The sequence below is a fragment of the Grampus griseus genome, assembly GCF_964374135.1.
Source record: "Grampus griseus genome assembly, chromosome: 8".
NCBI lineage: Eukaryota > Metazoa > Chordata > Mammalia > Artiodactyla > Delphinidae > Grampus > Grampus griseus.
The window spans coordinates 56592917-56611512 of NC_139002.1; the positions used below are offsets into that span (position 1 = coordinate 56592917).

Here is an 18596-nt window from a genome sequence, read left to right on the forward strand (position 1 = left end):
ACAGCCAGGGCAGCATCATCGTCTTCCTGGGGGGTCAGGCAAGGCCTGATGGAGGAGAGGACCCTGGGGGAGAAGTTCATTTCCCTGTGGTCCTCATTCTTCCATTCATTCACTCAATGATACTTAGAGCACCCACCACACAGCAGGCATTGGGCTTGGTGCCAGGCACGCAGCGATAAATAAGAGACCCTATTGCTGTTCTCAGGGATGCATAAGAGACCCTATTGCTGTTCTCAGGGATGCGTAGGGCGGCCAGCCCAGCCAGAGGTTGCCTTCCCCCCTGCCTCCTGCTTTCCCCTTGTCTGTCTGCTCTGTTCATCCACCTGTCTGCCTGTCCATCTGTCTGTCCATTTCTGCTGTGCTGATCCCATCTGGAAACAACTGATCTCCCGTGGAGTCTGGGCTCCCTCCACCCACTCCAGCAGGGCGTCGGGCCCTGGGGGGTTGGGTTTTTGTTTCCAAGCTGATCCCCACTTCCCTGAGTGGGGTTGGGGGTCCGGTGAGTCCTTCTGTTTAGGTTGCAGGAAGAATCTAAGTTCAGAGGCCAGGGATTTGGGGCTAGTTCAGAGGAACTGTAACAGCAAGAACTGTGCCCTGAGCCGGACGAAGGAACCCAAGTCCTCCCGGCTCTGCCTGGTCCCTGCACGCCCTATGCAGCCCCACCTCTCAGCCCATTCAGTTTTGCTCCCACCTTGCCCCAGCCATTAAAGGGGTAATGCTCCAGCCTGTCCCTCTCCACTAGGGAATATGCACCCCACTCTTCCAGGGCTGTTGGAACAGAGCAGCAGCAGGCCCCTCCCCAAGTCACTCCAGCACCCTTGCCTTGTGATGCCATGAAGACAAGCTCCCCGCTGTCTCCCCTCCCCTCCCTGCTTTCCTTCACTTCCTCTCTGGGGTTCCTCACTGGCTTCACTCAGCCTGGTCCTGATGATGGAGCTGTAGGCGACATCAGCTGGGACTCCCCAAGATTGGTTTGCACTCCAGGGTGGGTCGTCAGTCATGCCTGCTAAGCCCCCACCCCCAAATTTGTCCAGGTGTATAACTGGGGGCACCTGACACATACCTAACCAACCCCTAACCATCCTCCTGGGCAAGGGGAGCGGATCTAGGGGTCTGGAGGTAAGAGGGCTGGAGAGCCCTGGCTGACAGTCAGCAGACTGATTCAGGCCCCAGCTCTGCCCTACTCTGGGCCTCAGTTTCCCCGTCTGTACAGTCGGACAAGAGTCCTGCTGGTCTCTCAGGCCAAATCCAGAGAGTCTGTGGAAGTGGGAAGGATCCCTTCTCCAAGGAAAGGTGGGGAAAGACCTGATGCCCACGGGGCCATCTCTGCAGGTGGCGCCTGGGTGGCATACGGAGCTACAACCCCGAGCAGATCATGCTGAGTGCCGCGGTGCACCGGACCAGCCGGGACGTCAGCATCATGAAGGAGAAGCTCATCTTTTCAGGTGTGCAGCTCCGCAGACAGGTTGAGTCAGGCTCTGGGCTCTGTCCTCTGCACCCCACATGTGCAGACGGGTGTGTGTGCACACATTTCACACACAGCACATACAGGTAGGGACACGGCACAGACGTAAGTATACCCACCTAGCTTCACGCTCACACTGGTACAGGGGCACACATACACACACACACACGGAAATGCATACCCGTCCACATGCAGCCCTCAACTCCAGGTCCTGTGGCTCAGTGTCAGCCCCAGGGGTAGTGGGCAAGGGTGACATGCAGGGGTGGGGGCAGGGCTGGAGGCCCATCCTGCCATGCTGGTTCATACACAGACCCCACAAACGTTGATTCCACCCCTGCTTGCTGCCTGTTGACATTCCCAGATTGATGGAGGAGGCAGCTGTATAAACAAATACATGGAAAGGTAGGTGTCACTGAGCTCTAATAGATGGGGGTGCTGAGCCAGAGTGGGGTACAAGGAGGAGAGAGGGGTTCAGAGTTCCCTGGGGCAGTGAGGAAGGCTTTGGGGCCCACTCTGTGAGGAGGTGATGTAGTTGAAATGGGAAGGAAGGGTAGGAGGGTGACGGGTTTGAGGTGAGGGCTGGGCGAGCAGAGGGAAGGAAGGGCATTCGAGGCAGGAACAGCATGTGTTCAGAGGTAGTGAGGGAGCACTCCTTGCCATGGCTCGAAGGCAGGGCCTCTGGCTGACTCACCCCAAGATGGCGCTGGGGAGGCACTTCGGCCTCAAGTGTGTGGTCAGGAGCTTGGGCTTTGTTCTGAAAGACGAGGAGGGTAACAGACAGATTTGTCTTTGTTACAGTGGGGCTGTAACAAAGTACCACAAACTGGGTGGCTTAAAAACAGATGTATTGTCTCACAGTTCTGAAAGCTAAGAGTCCATCATCGAGGTGTCAGCAGGGCTGTGAGGGAAAGATCTGGTCCTGGCCTCTCCCGTTGCCTTGTAGATGCATCTCTGTGTCCGAAGTTCCCCTCTTTACAAGGACACCAGTCATTCTGGATTAGGGCCCACTCTAATGACCTCATATTAACTAATTACATCTGCAATGACCTTATTTCCAAAGAGGGTCACATTCTGAAGTGCTGGGGTTTAGGACTTCACTATACGAATTTGGAGGGAACACAATTCAATCTCTCTCTTTTTTTCTTTTTTTGTTGGTGCCACAGGGCTTGTGGGATCTTAGTTCCCTGACCGGGGATCGAACCCGTGCCCCCCTGCAGTGGAAGTGCAGAGTCCTAAACACTGAACTGCTAGGGAATTCCCCACAATTCAGTCTCTAACGAGTGTGGAGGGTGGGTTAGAAGGGGAAGCTGGAGGCAAGGAAACCAATAATTCAGATGGGAATTGTGGGAATGGAAACAGGAGAGGAGAGATTTGAGAGATATTTAGAAGCCAGATGGACCTAGATTCAAATCCCAGCTTATCCCCCGAGCTGTGTGAACAAGAGCATATTACCTAACCTCCCTCACCATCAGACTCCTCCTCTGTAAAATGGGCTAGCTCCCCCTCACAGAGTACCTGTGAGGGTTAGTGCCACGCCTGGCCCAGACGGGTGCTTGGTAAATGCTGCCCGAGTGAACCAGAGCCCAGTGGGGGGTGCTTGTGGGTTTAGTGGGGCTGGCTCCAGCGACTGTGTGAACATCCACTCATTTATTCACTCTTTTATTTAGCCCTTCCTTCAACAGACGCATGCCAGGCCCTGTGTTAGGTGCTGAGGATACACAGATTCTTGCCTTTGGGGTACTTAATTCCTCCTACCCTCGCTCAAAAACCCTCCTTCTCCTGGGAGCCTTCCCTGAGCACCAAAGCGGGGTTGGAGGGCTTCCCCCGGCCTCCCACAGCTCTCTGGCAACACTGGGGAGCTCCTGGAAGGAGGAGTCCCCAGGCTCCTGTACTGTGCCTGGCCCAGGGAAGTCAGGAGGGGCGGGTAGCATGAATGGCAGGCAGGAAGCCAGCACTTCGGCCTGTCAGGTTCTGCACCTCCCTGACCCCCGCCTCTCTGTAGGGACAAAGGCCATTCATTCACCTAGCACCTTCTCATCACTGGCCCTGAAGAGTCGCCGCAGGCCTCACCTGCTGCCCACTCCTGGTTGAGAGGTCTTCTCCAGGAACCCTCAGCCCCACCAAGGTGCTCTGAGTCCCCTTGGGGTGTGCTTAGCTCCCCTCAGCAGACCTTTTCTAAGCCTCTGCTGTGTGTCCAGGACTGTACCAGCCACTGGTGACACTGATGCCCAGACCTCATCCCTGTCCTTGAAGTACTCCAGCCGATGGGGGCCATAGATGGTGACATTACAGGTGGGGCAGGGGGGAACAGGGTGGTCATGAGGAGGCCCCATCCCAGCCTGGGGACAAAAACAGAAATGAGAAGAATTTAGCCAGATTTTAAGAAAAGGAAGTGTTATCGGGAGGTCATGCCCAGGAGACAGGCCAACATGTGCAAAGCCCTGAGGAGAGTAAACACATGCGTGCCAAGCTTAAGAGGGTGCAGATAGTTTTCTGTGGCTGGAAGGTGGAGTTCCAGGGAGAGGAGACTGAAGTGCGACCAGAGTGTTTGCAGAGACTGAGAAGGGCCTTGAATGCCAAGCTCAATAGCATACCTGAAACCCGAGGTTTCATTCCTCCTAGTGGCTGACCAGGAGTGGCTCCAGGCCACCCTTTCCCACCGCATCTGCCAACCATCTATCCACTCCTCTCCTCCCTGCACTCACATTCTGCCTCCTTCTGGCCCAACAGAGATCAGCGATGGCATGGAGGTCTCCGATGAGCTCTCTGTATGTTCAGACAACAGTTATGACACATACGCCAACAGCACCACCTCCCCTATGGGCCCCCAAGGGAGCGGCAGCCGCGCCACGACCCTCACAGACCGGAGTGGGCGTTAGCTGAAGACCCGTCTGTCCAGCCTGTACCTCATGTGGAGACAGGGGAAGCCCACAGAGCTGGAAGAAGCACGCTCTGGGAGCTGGCTCCACAGTCTCCTTGTTGGCTCCAGCCCCTTGTCAGCCTCTCAGATGACCCTGCGGGCCTGGGGCTCCTTTTTCTGGGAAGTTTGGGGCTCGGGACCTGGTCCACTCTCTGAGGCCCTCCCTTGCATCCTGACCGAGAAGCTTTGAAGGGTCACTGGGCCATGCCGTGCCCCCTGCGGCAGTGGAGGACGTGGAGCCTGCGTGTGCCCACGTGTGTCTGTCCTCCTGTCTGTGCTGTGAGGAAACCACCTTCTCTGTGTTTCTCCTGCCTCAAGGGCCTGCGCTAGGCCTCTGCCCCAGCACGTCTGCTCTTCCATCAGTCTCAAAGCACAAGGAAGCTTGGCCCAGGAGCAACGCCTGCTACAGTGGTGGAGACACTCCTCCCCTGCCAGCCTCCTGCTGCCGCTGGCCCTGCCCCAGGAGAGGGTCCGAGCCATATCCCCTAGGAGCAGCTGGAGGTGGCAAGAGCAGGCTCGGGGCTGCCGGATCCACACCCAGGAGATCCACAGACTGACATGACCTCAGGTTCCCACGTCAGTGGCCAAGGGCAGGGGCCACCTGCGAAAAGTGTTATGGCATGGTCAGGGGTGGGTATGTGGCCAAGGAGGCCTTCAGCAGAGGAGCCTGAGGGGCCTCGGCCAAGATGATTAAAGCTGCCATCTTGACACTTGTCATATCTGAATTGTCAGTGGGAGGGTGGGGACAGAGCTTGCTGGGTTTGGAATTCGGGTCCCATGACTGAGGAAGAACCATTCTCAGAAATGAATGGGAGAGTGGCAGGGTGGTGGAGCCCCTCCCCTGCATCACATGGCACTGGGGCTTCCTTAACAGCACTGGGCTTGGGGGCAAGTGTCCCCATGTTGTGGTGGAGGAGACAGTCTTGCAGAGGTAAAGTGACCATCCAGAGCCACACAGCTTAGAACTGGCAGAGCCAGAATCCCACTCAGGCTGTGTGCCTTCCGTAACCAGCTGGGAATGGTAAGGCAGATGGGGAGGGCTCCCTGGTCCGATGTAGGACTGGGCAGTGGGACGAGCAGGTCCCTTCATGGCCACATGGAGGCTTTCTGAGATCCCTGGCCTATGGAGGGACAGGCCCTCAGCCAGGAGTTGCCTCTCCCCCATGGGGGAGGTTCAGCTTTGAAGAGGCCCATTCCCATTCCTGGCACAGTGGGGCACCTGGGCTGAAAGCCAAAATACAGCCCCTGGGACCACAGATGCCCCTGTCTTTCAGTCCTTGGACCTCTGCCCTCTGCCCTCCATGAGAAGGGGTCTGTAAATCCCATCTTTGTCATAAAGTCTGCATGGTCTTGGGTGTGTCCTAGGGGAAAGGAGGGGGCTGAACCCGTTTCATCCTACATTAAATAAACATGGTGCTTCCTGGGAGCCAAGGGATGTGTCTCTTCTCCAAACAGGGGCCTTCTGAATAGAATTCTTGGGGTCTGGAGCCTTCAGGGAGGAAAGGAAAAGAAACCCCTCCTAATGCTGGAACCCAGACTGGGCCCCCCACATTAACCTCTAGGACTGCCCCTCTGGGAACTATCGGGGGACTCACCCTCCTTTCCCCCTTTCAAACATCTGCCAAGTGCTCCCTTCCTGGGGCAGAGGTCAGCTCCCGGCTCTCCCTGGGCATGAAGAAATGTACATGAAACCTGGACTGTCCGGGCCAGCAGTGGGGCACACTGCCCTACCCAAATGCCCCAGTAACCTCCTCTCCAGTGTCTGGCAGGCCTGCCCAGGAAAACAGAACCAATCTTTCATGGTAGCCCCTCCCTGTCCAGTCAGTGCCCCTGGGTCCACTGGCTAGCATGTCCCAGGCTCCTGGCTGGCCACACTTGGGCAACTTGAGTCATCCTAGGGTCTTTCAGAAGCAGGGAGAAGGGGCTGGGAGTTCTGAGTGGAACAGCCTGTCGGCATCCCACTCTCACCAGGGCCCTACACTGTACCCCTCCACTCCCCAGTGCAGAGGCAGTCCAGCGGTCTCCCCTCACCCCAAACAATGGAAGGAGGATGGAGGCCATCCCCCAGCTAGGCCGATAGCTGAGCCCTTCACCCTCAGCTGAGCCCACAGCCTGTGGTCAACCCTGGCTCGTGTCCCTTGACCTGAGGAGTTACTGAGAAGGCCACCTTCCCAATGCCCTCCTCGTGACCTCTCCCTGTCTACTGAGGACAGCCTGACTGCCCTTAACAGGGAAACCAGAGACAGGGCCTCTCCCTTACTGCCATCTCCACAGACCCACTCCTTGCTTCCTCCCTTGGACCTTAGGGGGTAAGGCCTCTCCAGGCCGAGCCCAGCCTCCACCTTCGCCAGGGCCCTCCCTGAACCCTCAGCCCCTCTGTTCCAGGTATTTAGGTGCCCAAATCTCTCACATCCTTTAACATACAGCAATATATACAATCCCTTTTTAGGGGGAAGCAGGATACACCATTCCCTGGAACACAGTCCCCAGAGCAGACCCTCCCCCAGGCCTCAGGACACATGCTTGGCCGTCATCACAGTGACCCCTCCCATCACTTCTAAGCCTTGCCAGGGGCGGGGATGGGGCGGTTCCTGCAGGATCCCAGCCTCACCAAGTCAGATGGCTTTCACTTACAAACCCCTCTTGAGTTCATAGCAACTCAGTAAGACAGGCAGAGCAAGAACTATGACTAGACTATTGCTCCTGCCAAGATGAATAGCTGGAGCTAAAGGGGACTTAGTGATCTGCCTGGAGCGGCACAGAGAATCCCGGCAGTACCAGTACCACCTCCCAGGTGCCCTGTGCCCATCCGGGCTCTCATCAAGGCATCCTCCTCCCAAACTGCTGCCCTCTTCCGTGAAAGCAGATCTCCTCACCTGCCCCACAGACACCAGGCCCTATGGCCCTTCGTAGAGGCAGCAAGTGAACAGACACCAGCCTATGGAGCTGCCTCCCTCTGGCTCCAGGCCAGCCCAGAGCTGCCTCGTTCTCTCCCCACGTCCACCAGGCTGGCCCAGCACCACCATGCCCACTTCACTGTGCTCCCTCCACGGTGGGTACATTGTCGAGGGAAAAACACCTCAGCCATACCATACCACAGACCCAGGACCACACGCTGTCCACACACACAGTCCACACGACACAGCCCCCCGGTGTACGCAGACAGACCCCTGTCACACACAGAAATGATCATAGAGAGATGCTGACACAAAGACAGGAACACACAATGCATATAACCAGATACAAAAAGTCACACAATGACACGTCTGCTGTCAAGCAGGAGCACAGAGTCACAGAGGAAGGAGGGATACCTAGACCTCTAAGCTGTGCAGTTACATTCTTAGGCACACCTACAGCTACTCAATCACACCCACCCCGATGCCACAGTCACCACGTCCCCATGCACTCCCACACGCACGTACAGGTACCCTGGAACGCCTGCATGCGCACACACACACCCTCACATCCATGTATCACTCAGGGGCACAACCAGCACCAGGTCACCCCCAATCCAGACACACGGATCCGAGTTGCATACACAGTCAATCCCACGCCTACTCCTGGGTCCTCCCTTCTCCCCCTCCCAGGGCTGATCCAAGAGTAGAACAAAAGCCCTGTGTCCCCTCCTCCCCTTCCCCCTTAACTCTCCTCTCCCCCTCCCCCCTCACCCCACCCCATCCCCCCACCCCCGTCAGCGTCCATCCCCTTTGTCCTCCTGCAGTTGAGCCTGAGCGGGAGTCCAGGCAGAGCGGCAGGGACATTGCGCCCAGGCTGTCAGGGGTGCAGGGCGGCAGGACAAACAGGAGTGGTCAGTGCACGAGCAGCAGCTGCAGAGAGCCTGGGAGAGGTCATGGCCAGGTAAGTGCCAGGTGCATCTGGGGACTTAGGATGCAGGACCCCCCTGGCTCTGTCATGTCTACAAGTCTGAGTGTGTGTTTGTGGGTGTATGTGTGACTGTGAAAAAGAAACAGGGTGGCATGTCAACTTCCAGGGGCTGGGTACCTCAGTCTGTGTCAGCACCCTTGGCCTGAGGTGCCTAGACTCTTAGCTGGGATAAGAGAAAACTAGATCAAGCCCTGCCTGGAAATCCCTACCTTTCATGTTCCAATGGGTTGTCCTTCCGCCCCCAGACTGGAAATCCCTAGGGTGGAAACTGGGTCTGATGTCCCAGTGTGTCCACAGTGCCCAGTGCAGGAGACAGCAGGAGAATGAATGAAAAAGTACTGGCGCACTCCCCAGGAGGGGACTCCCTCCCTCTCCCCTAGCAGCCCCTTGTGCCGGGACATCTCTGCAGAGAGAAGTCCCACCTGACGCTGATGAGACCTGCCCTCTTGGATGTCAGCTGAGAGTGGGCTGCCTCCTCAGCCAGTGGAAAATAGAATGAAGGCAGCATGCAACCATGACCCCTATCAACTCCTTCCGGTGGTCCTGCGCTGCTCCTTGGGATACACCCCAACCTTGGCAAGTGTGGCTGAGCCGCTAGGCATGCAGAGTCTACAGCCAGGTGGGTTCAGGGCCCAGCCCCTCTACTTGGGCAATGTAGTTAACTTCCTGGGACCCTGCCCATCAGGAAGCTCATTTCCTCTGATGCTAAGACAGGGGATTCACCACACTGGATGGCCCAGGCATAAACAGTGAAAGCCAGACTGACTCCTGGGCAAGATCTGACCTCCAGGGCAAAGCAGTCTCAGGGAAGGCAGAGCAGCTGGGATCAGGAGAATGGAGGGAGAAGCAAGGAGCAGAGAGCAGAGGTCTGCTCCCCTAGAGTAAGTTGCTACATAAAGGTGTGTACTCCTTGTCCCTGGAAGTATGCAAGCAGAAGCTATATGTTCATAATGGCCAAATCATAACCAATCCGTTACAGCCCTTCAGGCTACAGAACCCTTTCACAAACACCCCTCCTTTGATCCTCACAGCAACTTCTGAAGGGCAGGTTCCATCTATGTGATTGTTTCCTCATGACAAACTCAAAAAAGAAGAGGGGAAGAAGTCTAAAGAAACTCTTCAGGTTTGTGAGGGTCAAATGAAATTATGTACATAAAAGCAACTAACACATGTGGTGTGCTCCCTTCCTCTTGGGTAAAAACATGTAAGGAAACACTTGTTGAGTTTGTACTGTATACCTAGCACTTTTCATACATTCCATTTCACAGTCAACAAGTCACCACAACCATGTGAGAGAGGCATTATGACCGCATTTTAGATAAGGAACCTGAAGGGGAGTAACTTGAGCAGGTCACACAGCGAGTCAGGGGCACAGGCAGGATTAGCACCCGGATCAGTCCTTAGAGCCACCTCTTTCCACTCCCCCACAGGGCTTCCTTGAGAACAGAAAACTTACGAAAAAGGTCAACTTCCCTCTCAGCCTGGGCTCTAACCTCATGTCCTCTTTCCCTCTGGGCCTCTGCACAGGCTGTTCTCTCAGCTGGAGACTTCCTCCCTCCACTCCCTTGCCTTCACCTGGCTAATGCTACTTATCATTCTCAGTCTCCTAATGCTCTGTACTTCCCCATGGGACCCTGCCACACTGCGAGCTCCAGGAAGGCAGGGACTATGTCTTGTTCACTGACTGGCACAGAAAAGGCTCTCAATAAATACTAACTTAATGTATTCACTCGACCTATTATGGGCCAGATCCTGTACTCTTGGGGAGGGGCAGACATTAAATAGAATAATCAGGGTGTGGTCAACAGGGAGCACCTGTCGGAGATCCCAAGGAGAGTGGACGGGGTGAGGAGATGGGGGTAGAGTTATACCCCCCGCACATACTGGATCTCTGTGGGGTCGATTGAATTCCTTGACCAAAGGCTACAGCTCCTGTCAGAGGGCCCTCCTTATACAGATATTTTGTGCAGGTTCCAATAATCTCCCAGCCCTCCGCCTTTAGACCTTGGGGAGGTAAAGTCTCCCTGCTATTGGTAGCCACGTGGCACTGCTCTATCCCTTGTGGGAGTCCCAAAACACTGTCTATGCTTTTGTAAATCCTTCCTTTATTAGAATCTCCTTAAGTTACCCCATCTGAGAGCATGCCATCTGTCTCCCGCCAATACTGATAGGAAAAAGCTTAGCACGTCTGAAGAACAGAAAGAGCAGTATGGCTGATTGGGTAAGTGGAGGAGGAGGTGGTACAGCTAAGACAGGGTCTAGACCTTCAGGTAGGCTGGGACTAGCTCATTGAGGCCATTAGGAATCTCGACGGGTGGACGGAAGGAAGAGTGGTTGCATGAATGAAAGCACACTAGTTAAGATAATGCGCGCCTGCCTGAGTAAACCAGTGAACCAACGGAAGGAATGGTGGGTGAGAGGCCTCCTGCCCTCTAACCGGGCCCCAGCCAGGTGGATTTGCCGACGACGCGGTCTGTGTTCTCTGCTCGGCAGGACGCTGGAGGGCCCGGTGCCGGAGGAGCCGGAGCTGGATTGGGGCTCCGAGGAGCCGTGCGCGGGGTCCTGCCACGCACAGCGCATCCTGCAGACCCTGAATGCGTATCGGCGGAGCGGCACCCTCACCGACGTGGTGCTACGTGCCGGCGGCCACGACTTCCCATGCCACCGCGCAGCGCTTAGCGCGGGCAGCACCTACTTCCGCAGCCTGTTCGCGGCTGGGCAGCCAGAGCGTGGCCTGGCTATGGTGCCCGTGGTACCCGAGGCGCCGGGCCCTGCCGGGACAGCGGTGGCGACGGCGCTGGCCGTGGTGCTCGACTACCTGTACGGAGCGGGCGTGCGGCTGCGCGCGGAGGACGAAGCGGCCGCGGTGCTGGCGCTGGCCGAGCGACTGGGCGTGGCAGGCCTGCGCGAGGCCTGCGCGCGCTTCCTCGAGGGTCGCCTGCGCGCCGCTAATAGCCTGGCGCTGCGTCGCGTGGCCGCTGCCTTCTCCCTCGCCTCTCTGGCCGAGCGCTGCGGCCGCGTGCTGCGCCAGGCCTTCGCCGAGGTGGCGCACCACGCCGACTTCTTGGAGCTGACGCCCGACGAGGTGGCAGCGCTTCTGGCCGACCCAGCGCTGGGCGTGGCGCACGAGGAGGCCGTGTTCGAAGCGGCCATGCGCTGGGTGCGTCACGACCCGCCAGCCCGCCGCGGACAGCTGCGGCGCTTGCTGGAGCACGTGCGCCTGCCCTTGCTGGCGCCCGCCTATTTTCTGGAGAAGGTAGAGGCCGACGAGTTGTTGCAGGCCTGCGGTGAGTGCCGCCCGCTGCTGCTAGAGGCCCGTGCCTGCTTCATCCTGGGCCGCGAGACCGGCACACTGCGGGCCCGGCCGCGGAGGTACGCCCTGCCCCCTCCCTCCCAGCTGCCCCTTGCCTCCTGCCCTGCGTTATTTCCTATGTTATTCCCTTGTTCAACCGCTCTCTCAGTCCGCCATCATCCTTTAATCCTATCACTTGATCATGCCTCTTGAATGAGACTGTCATACATACAACAGACATTTCATAGGCTTGGTGCTGGGTCCTTAAAGAGTTCACAGTCCAATGGGGGAAATGCAGGGATCTCACATCTCGTGCACATTCTGCCTCAGTGCGGACTCAGGAGTGATTTGGAAACACCCTTTACCCTCAGGGAGCACAGTCTAGTAAGGGGCATAAATAGGCAGGGCTTGGGGGAAAAAAAGAAAGGCTTATTCCCACCCCTGGAACACCAGACCAGAAGAATTTGGGTGGAGTAGTCAAGATGGTCTGTCACCCTCACAGGAATAAGGGACAGACTCTGTCTTACTCATCACTGTATCTCCAACAGTAAGCTCAGGGCCTGGTGCAAGATGTTCAATATTTGTCAAAGGAATTAGGTAGGAATTGGCTAAAGGGTTTGGAAATTCTGGTGGAGTCAGTGGGAGGGAGAATGATTTGCTGAAAGGGCGTGTAGCCTGGTTCAATGGATTTAGTGATTAGGGGATAAGTTTAGGAGATGGTTATAGGAGGAGGGACACAGCAAAATTAGTCCACGATGGAGGTCAGAAAAGGGTGAAGAGAATGAGTTAGTGGCACACCAACTTGGGCTTGAATTCCACCTCTGTCTCCTACAGCTACATGACTTTTGCAAGCCAAAGTCAGGATTAAACAAGGTGATTTTTCTAGGTAAGGGTAAGGACTCTGTAAAGATTCTTTTCTTGTAACTTAGAGGTCAGTAGAATGGGGTAAGGAGTAGTGCCCCTCTTCCCCTCAATAGCCAGAGGGGAGGCTGAAAGTGGCAGAGTCCAGCATGCGGAGGGTGGGGAGCAGAAGCGCACGGAAGGGCAGCAGGACCATATAGTGCAGTCCATGAGCGGGTGAAATAGGGCTGAAACACGTGTGTGGGTTAACCGGCATTGGGCTTGTCCCCACGCCAGATTCATGGACCTAGCTGAAGTGATCGTGGTCATCGGCGGTTGCGATCGCAAGGGGCTCCTTAAGCTGCCGTTCGCCGACGCCTACCATCCCGACAGCCGACGCTGGACCCCACTGCCCAGCGTGCCCGGCTTCGCGCGCTCAGAGTTCGCGACCTGCACTCTCCGCAATGACATCTACGTCTCTGGTGAGGGCGGAGCCATAGCCGGAGTCCCACAGGATTGGCTCATCACTTCCCGTGCGCCGCCCTCTGTTCTTCCCTCCAACCAGGCTATAGGAGCAGATCGGTCCTGATAACCTACAGTTACTGGCTGAGGTGGTACGGCAGAGCCAATCACCGGTGTGACTCCACCCTTGCAATGTTGACTTCAACTCAGATTAGTACTCATCACTTCTCTTTAGCCTAGCATGTGCTGTGCATTATGCTAAGCAGCTTACATTAGTTATTTAATTCCCATTACAACCCAATTTTATAGGGAAATTAAGAATTTCCCCTGTTGTCTTGACAGTGGCAAAGATCGGTTTGATACCAATGGATGGTGCCCGCCCTGAGATTCGAGCCCTAGAGGCTCAGAGAATAAAACACAGTCCCTGCTCCCCTGGGGATAGCAAGAGGGCCTGGAAACAACAGCTGCTTCTCTCTCCCTAGGAGGCCACATCAACAGCCGTGATGTGTGGATGTTTAGCTCCCATCTGCACACCTGGATCAAGGTGGCCTCACTGCACAAGGGCAGGTGGAGGCACAAGATGGCGGTCGTTCAGGGGCAGGTAGGGACACCCGGAAGCTGCTGCCTTGGGCTCAAGGTAGAGATCTATGGACTGACGGGGGGAAGTCCCTTTACAATCCGCTCCCTGTAAGAAGGGATCTGAGGCCCCCAAAAGAAAAAAGGACTTGCCCAAAGTTGCATAATGATGCTAATGCTAATAATGATAGTAATTACTGTAATAGTACAGCCTAGTAGCAGGTGGTCAAGGGTGTGCGCTCTGGGGCCGACGAGCCTCGGTTTGAATCTTGACTCTGCCACTTAAGACCAAAAAGAAAAAGGAAAAAAAAAATCTGCCAATTATCTTTGCAAGCTACATCCCTAATTCAGAAATGCAAATAAAAGTGCTTCTTAGGATCACTTAAGTAAGGTGGTAAACCTTTAAGAAATTAGTAGGTATTTTTATTAAGCATCAACTTGGTGCCAGTTATTTTACAGATCTAATCTGTATTCAACACCCATCCTACAAACCAGTATCATCCGGTTAGTACAGGAAAATCTGCTAAGGGAGGTTCAATTATGGGGAGTCAGGACGCGGAGCCAGGAGCTGGGATGCGCCCCTGGTGGGATAGTTTCTCCACACACAGCCAGAGGCTGTGGGGCCGAGACGCAGACGGCCCTGACTCTTGGCGACCCCCTCATCCACAGCTGTTCGTGGTGGGCGGCTTTGACGGCCTGCGGCGCCTGTGCAGCGTAGAGCGCTATGACCCCTTCTCCAACACCTGGGCTGCTGCGGCCCCGCTCCTAGAGGCAGTGAGCTCAGCTGCCGTGGCACCCTGCGCCGGCCGGCTCTACGTGATGGGGGGCGCCGGGCGGGACGGCGTCAACACCAACAAGGTGAGCTGGGAGAGGGCGGTGGAGGCCTGTGTGCGCCTGGCGCAGAGCTGGGCCTTTCATATCCTCGTCCACGCACTGAGGAGTCATCCCCATGTTTCAGACAAGGAAATGAATTCAGAGATGACCCAAAGGTCACACAGTAGGTCTGGACCCGAATGCTTGGGCTGGTGCCATATGGGTTTCAGAGATCTAAAAAATTAAGTGAGGGCAAGGGTGGGACTAGTTAAAATGCTTTTCCTCCATTCCAAAATACAATACACTTGGGACTTCCCTGGCAGTCCAGTGGTTAAGACTCTGCACATCCACTGCAGGGGGCATGGATTCGATCCCTGGTCGGGGAACTAAGATCCCACATGCCACGTGGTGTGGCCAAAAAAAAAAAAAAAACACTCATTATTGAAAATTTAGAAAACAGAGAAATAGAAAAAAGAATCATCCATAATCTCACCACCTAAGGATAACTACTACCATTAATATTTGGTGCAATGCCTTCTAAGCTTCCTCTGAGTTGACTTTTGCTTTTGTTTTAGTTTTAGTAAAATTTTGTATTCTGTTTTTTCTTGTTCCAAGTATAAGCACTTTCTACATGCTTAGAAACTCTTCACAGCCATCATTTCAATGTCTGTGTAACAGTCAATGGAGTGGATGAATCACAGTCTACCAAATTTTCTATTGTACATTTAGGCTTTCTGTGAATAAAAACTGATCTTCGTTGTGGCAGCTCCCTCCCCACCCTGATGGCCTCACAGGCATGTGATCCTGAGATCTGACTCTTTCCCAAACTAGGCTCTCTCACCCTCCTCATTCCCCCTCCACTCCCAGCACACCTTCCTGGGCTGGCTGGGGGAATGCCCTTTAGCACCTTCTTGTGCAGCACTGACATGAATAGGCCATTCTGGGGGTTTCCAAGGACACAACTGAGGAAGTAGGGAGTAAGGTGAGCAGGCAACTACAGGTATGAACCCTCAGAAATTGTAGGCGTCATAAACACCTGTGAGCCTAGGAGGCCTGTGGACAGCTATAGAAATGGGGGCTGCGAGACATCCCAGCTGGAATCTGGTCATGACCTCAGCACACCAGGGAGGAAGAGGGTTGACAGTATATGCAGCCAGGAATGCATCTCCATGGGGGACCTGCTCTGAGAACCCATGCAGATGGTATCTCCACCTCCTGGGATACAGACCTCTTCCTGGACCTTGAAAGATGAAGAGGCTTTTGACAACGGGAGTCCAGGGGGAGGAGCTGGAATGTGGAACCAGACTGAGCACACGTGAGGGGAGACACACATGCTCAGGCCTGGTGGACATAGGCATATGTGTTGAATGAGTCCCCTTGACCGAGAGAGATAGGAGGTGTGGGAAGCAGGGCAGTTGAGGGGCAAGGCTTCACCTCTGCCACTCCTTCCTCTCAGGTGCAGTGCTTTGACCCCAAGGAGGACCAGTGGAGCCTGCGGTCACCAGCGCCCTTCTCGCAGCGGTGTCTCGAGGCTGTTGCCCTGGAGGACACCATCTATGTGGTTGGGGGCCTCATGAGCAAAATCTTCACCTACAACCCTGGCATGGATGTCTGGGGGGAGGCAGCTGTCCTCCCCAGCCCTGTGGTAAGTGGAGGGGCCTGGGCACAGCCCTGGTACTGGTTCCATTTAGGAGTAAAAACGCACTTCTAAGGATCTGGTTCTCAGAGGTAGTGAGTCCTGTGTCTGACTCCATGCTAGGCGGTTTTACTAGGCGGTAGTTCTCTAGCTTTGTCCCACAGTGATAATCAGCCTTGGGCTTCAAAGATAAGGAGACTGGCCTTAGAGAGGTTGAGGCCACCAGTTAAAGCCATGTAAGGCAGAACCTAGAACCCCAGTCCCAAGTGCTATAGCTTTGGATGGGGGGCTTGGTCTCAATGACCCTGCAGTCTCTCCTGATCTGTAGGCCACCAGGTGGTAGCTTACTGTTGGAGGAGGGGGGAGAATGGAGAGGGGACTTGGTAAGTTTCCCTTGCCTCAGTGATATCAGAGAAGGGAGGTCTAGGCCCTGGACGCTCCACCCCTGCATTTCTTGCCTCCCGGCACTGTTCTGTTCCCTCTCCAAAGAGACTATATAGGGGTATGGATGGATTGGTGATCCCTGCCAGTTCTGACCTCCAGTGATTCTAAGAGCCTGAGATTTCTGGCTTCTCTGAGTCTGGTGGTAATTATTATTGGAGTGCTTACTGTATTTCAGGCACTATGTAAAATGCTTTACATGCTTAATCTCATTAACTGTTAAGGGAACCTTATGAAGAAGGTACTATTATTATTCTTACTTTGCAGATGAGGAAACTGAGGCCCAGAGAGGTGAAGTGACTTGTCTAAGGCCATTCATTTAGTAAGGGTCAAGCCAGAGCTTGAAGTCAGGTCCACCCAATTCTTACCTCTCTACCTTCCAGACTGCCTACTCATATTCTGTGGGTCAAGGTTTTGTTGTCTGGCCTGGCCAGCTAGGGACAGAGGGAGCTCCCGGCTGGACCCTATAGCTAATTGTCTTTCTGTCTGTCCACCCAGGAGAGCTGTGGCGTGACTGTGTGTGATGGGAAAGTCCACATCCTTGGCGGGCGGGATGATCATGGGGAAAGCACCGACAGGATCTTCACCTTTGACCCCAGCAGTGGGCAGGTGGAGGCCCAGCCATCCCTGCAGCGCTGCACCAGCTCCCATGGCTGCGTCACCATCGTCCAGAGCCTGGGCAGGTGACTCATACTTGAACCAGGAGGTGGGGAGGGGAGGGAGAACTCAGGTTCACCACTGCTCCCCTCATGGCAGCTCGGTGTAAACAGCCTCTTAGCTTACTGCCCCTTTTCTTGTAGAAATAAAACCTCCTTCAAAGGTTGGGTCTGTGTTCCAGCTCAAGCCTCCTTTGCCTGGAGAAGTAATGCCCAGTATCTGCTCCCTGCTTTGACTCTTTACAAAACACCTTCATATGTTATTACCTCATTTACCGTCATAATAGCAGCGTGGACATTTTAAAAAATTATGAAATATTTCATGCATAAAAAGAATATATTTTGTATAGTTTAAGAATTATAATAAAATAAATATGTGTTCCCACGACCTAGCTTAAGACATAGATCACTAGCTTAAGAAATGCCTTTGTAGGCCCCTCTATTTCCAAACCCATCCCTTCGCACGTTCCTCCCAAGAATTGTCACTATTCTTAAATTTCAGATTATCGGCACTTAAAAAAAAAACCTTTTAGTGAGCTAGTTACTAATATCTGTATTTTACAGAGAAGCAACTGATTTTAAAAGATAAGGAGACTCACCCAAGGCCACATACTTAGTAAGAGGCAGAATCTATGACTCATAGATTCCATGAAGCTTTAGAATCTATGAGACACTTCTGGCCAGGATGGTTCTCCCTTTCTAAACCACCCTCTCCAATTCAAACACCTATAGCAATGATAGATAAAATTAAAAGCCAGACAACTGAGGCGTAGGCTTGTAAGTAAGCAAACATGTCTGAGGACCAGAAACAGAATTGTAAAACATAAGGCAGAAGCTCAAGCTTCTAAATTCAGATTCTGGGATAAAGGCTTTAAAACCAGGATGACAAACCAGGGTCACTGCTAGAAGCCTGGGCCAAGGTGGGGCTCCCCCGCTCATGAAAGAAGCTGAAACAAAACAGAACAGTTGTAGAACCCTGAGCAGCCTCGGGGGTCAAGACTCGCAGTAAACTGGAGGCCCCCGGTAGTGGGCACCAGAGCCACAGGCCTCTAAGACACCAATGAGCCCAGCTTTGCACCTGGATGTGAGATCCCCAACATCAACGTGGGGTACAAGCTCCTGATGCCATTATAAGCGCCTGGGTTGGTCTGGGGCTGAAGGGCAGCAACATAAAACTGCTGGGTCGGGAGGGGTGAACTCAGTAGAAAGAGAGGGAACAAAGGACTGATGCCACAGACTCTGTGAATCAAGGCCCAGCGGTTCAGATTCTGTGCCTGTATTTCTGAGGCCCAGAGGAGCTAGCCAGGCCCCACCTGGGGCTCCCCTTATTTGCACTCAGATTGCCTTCTGAAGAGCTGTCATCTGCTCCTCCATCTCCTCCAGCACAGGGCCAGCACTAAGCCCCCAGCCATCTTCCAAAGCCCCAGGGCCCTGTCTGCAGGATCTCTCCAGCTGGGGCTGACCCATCACAGAGCAGCATAAAGGCCCGGGTCCCAGCTGAGCTCCTACCCTCCGATTATCCCAGATTAGGGAGCCTGTGACCATCTGGACACAGCTGATAATGGCAGAGGGGGAGGGGAGTGGAGTAGAGGCCCAGCCTCAGAGCCTTC

General features: G+C 54.6%; 2 protein-coding genes across 3 annotated transcripts in view; both read left to right on the forward strand.

Moving 5' to 3' along the window:
* The window catches only part of GDPD5 (glycerophosphodiester phosphodiesterase domain containing 5), a 91540-nt gene extending 85766 nt beyond the window's left edge, over positions 1 to 5774 (forward strand). For both annotated transcript variants that reach the window (XM_082660224.1, XM_082660225.1), the window contains 2 exons: positions 1333 to 1445; positions 4196 to 5774. In XM_082660224.1, coding sequence (XP_082516350.1) covers positions 1333 to 1445; positions 4196 to 4344 — 262 coding nt within the window. In that variant the 3' untranslated portion in view covers positions 4345 to 5774. The remainder of the gene's footprint in view (positions 1 to 1332; positions 1446 to 4195) is intronic.
* Positions 5775 to 9343: 3569 nt separating this feature from the next.
* Positions 9344 to 17017, forward strand: KLHL35 (kelch like family member 35; the record flags this gene model as incomplete). The annotated part of the gene is made up of 7 exons (XM_082660342.1): positions 9344 to 9393; positions 10764 to 11642; positions 12700 to 12884; positions 13347 to 13465; positions 14110 to 14298; positions 15710 to 15898; positions 16829 to 17017. The coding sequence occupies 7 exons, from the start codon at positions 9344 to 9346 to the stop codon at positions 17015 to 17017; spliced, it is 1800 nt and encodes a 599-aa protein (XP_082516468.1).
* Positions 17018 to 18596: the final 1579 nt, after the last annotated feature.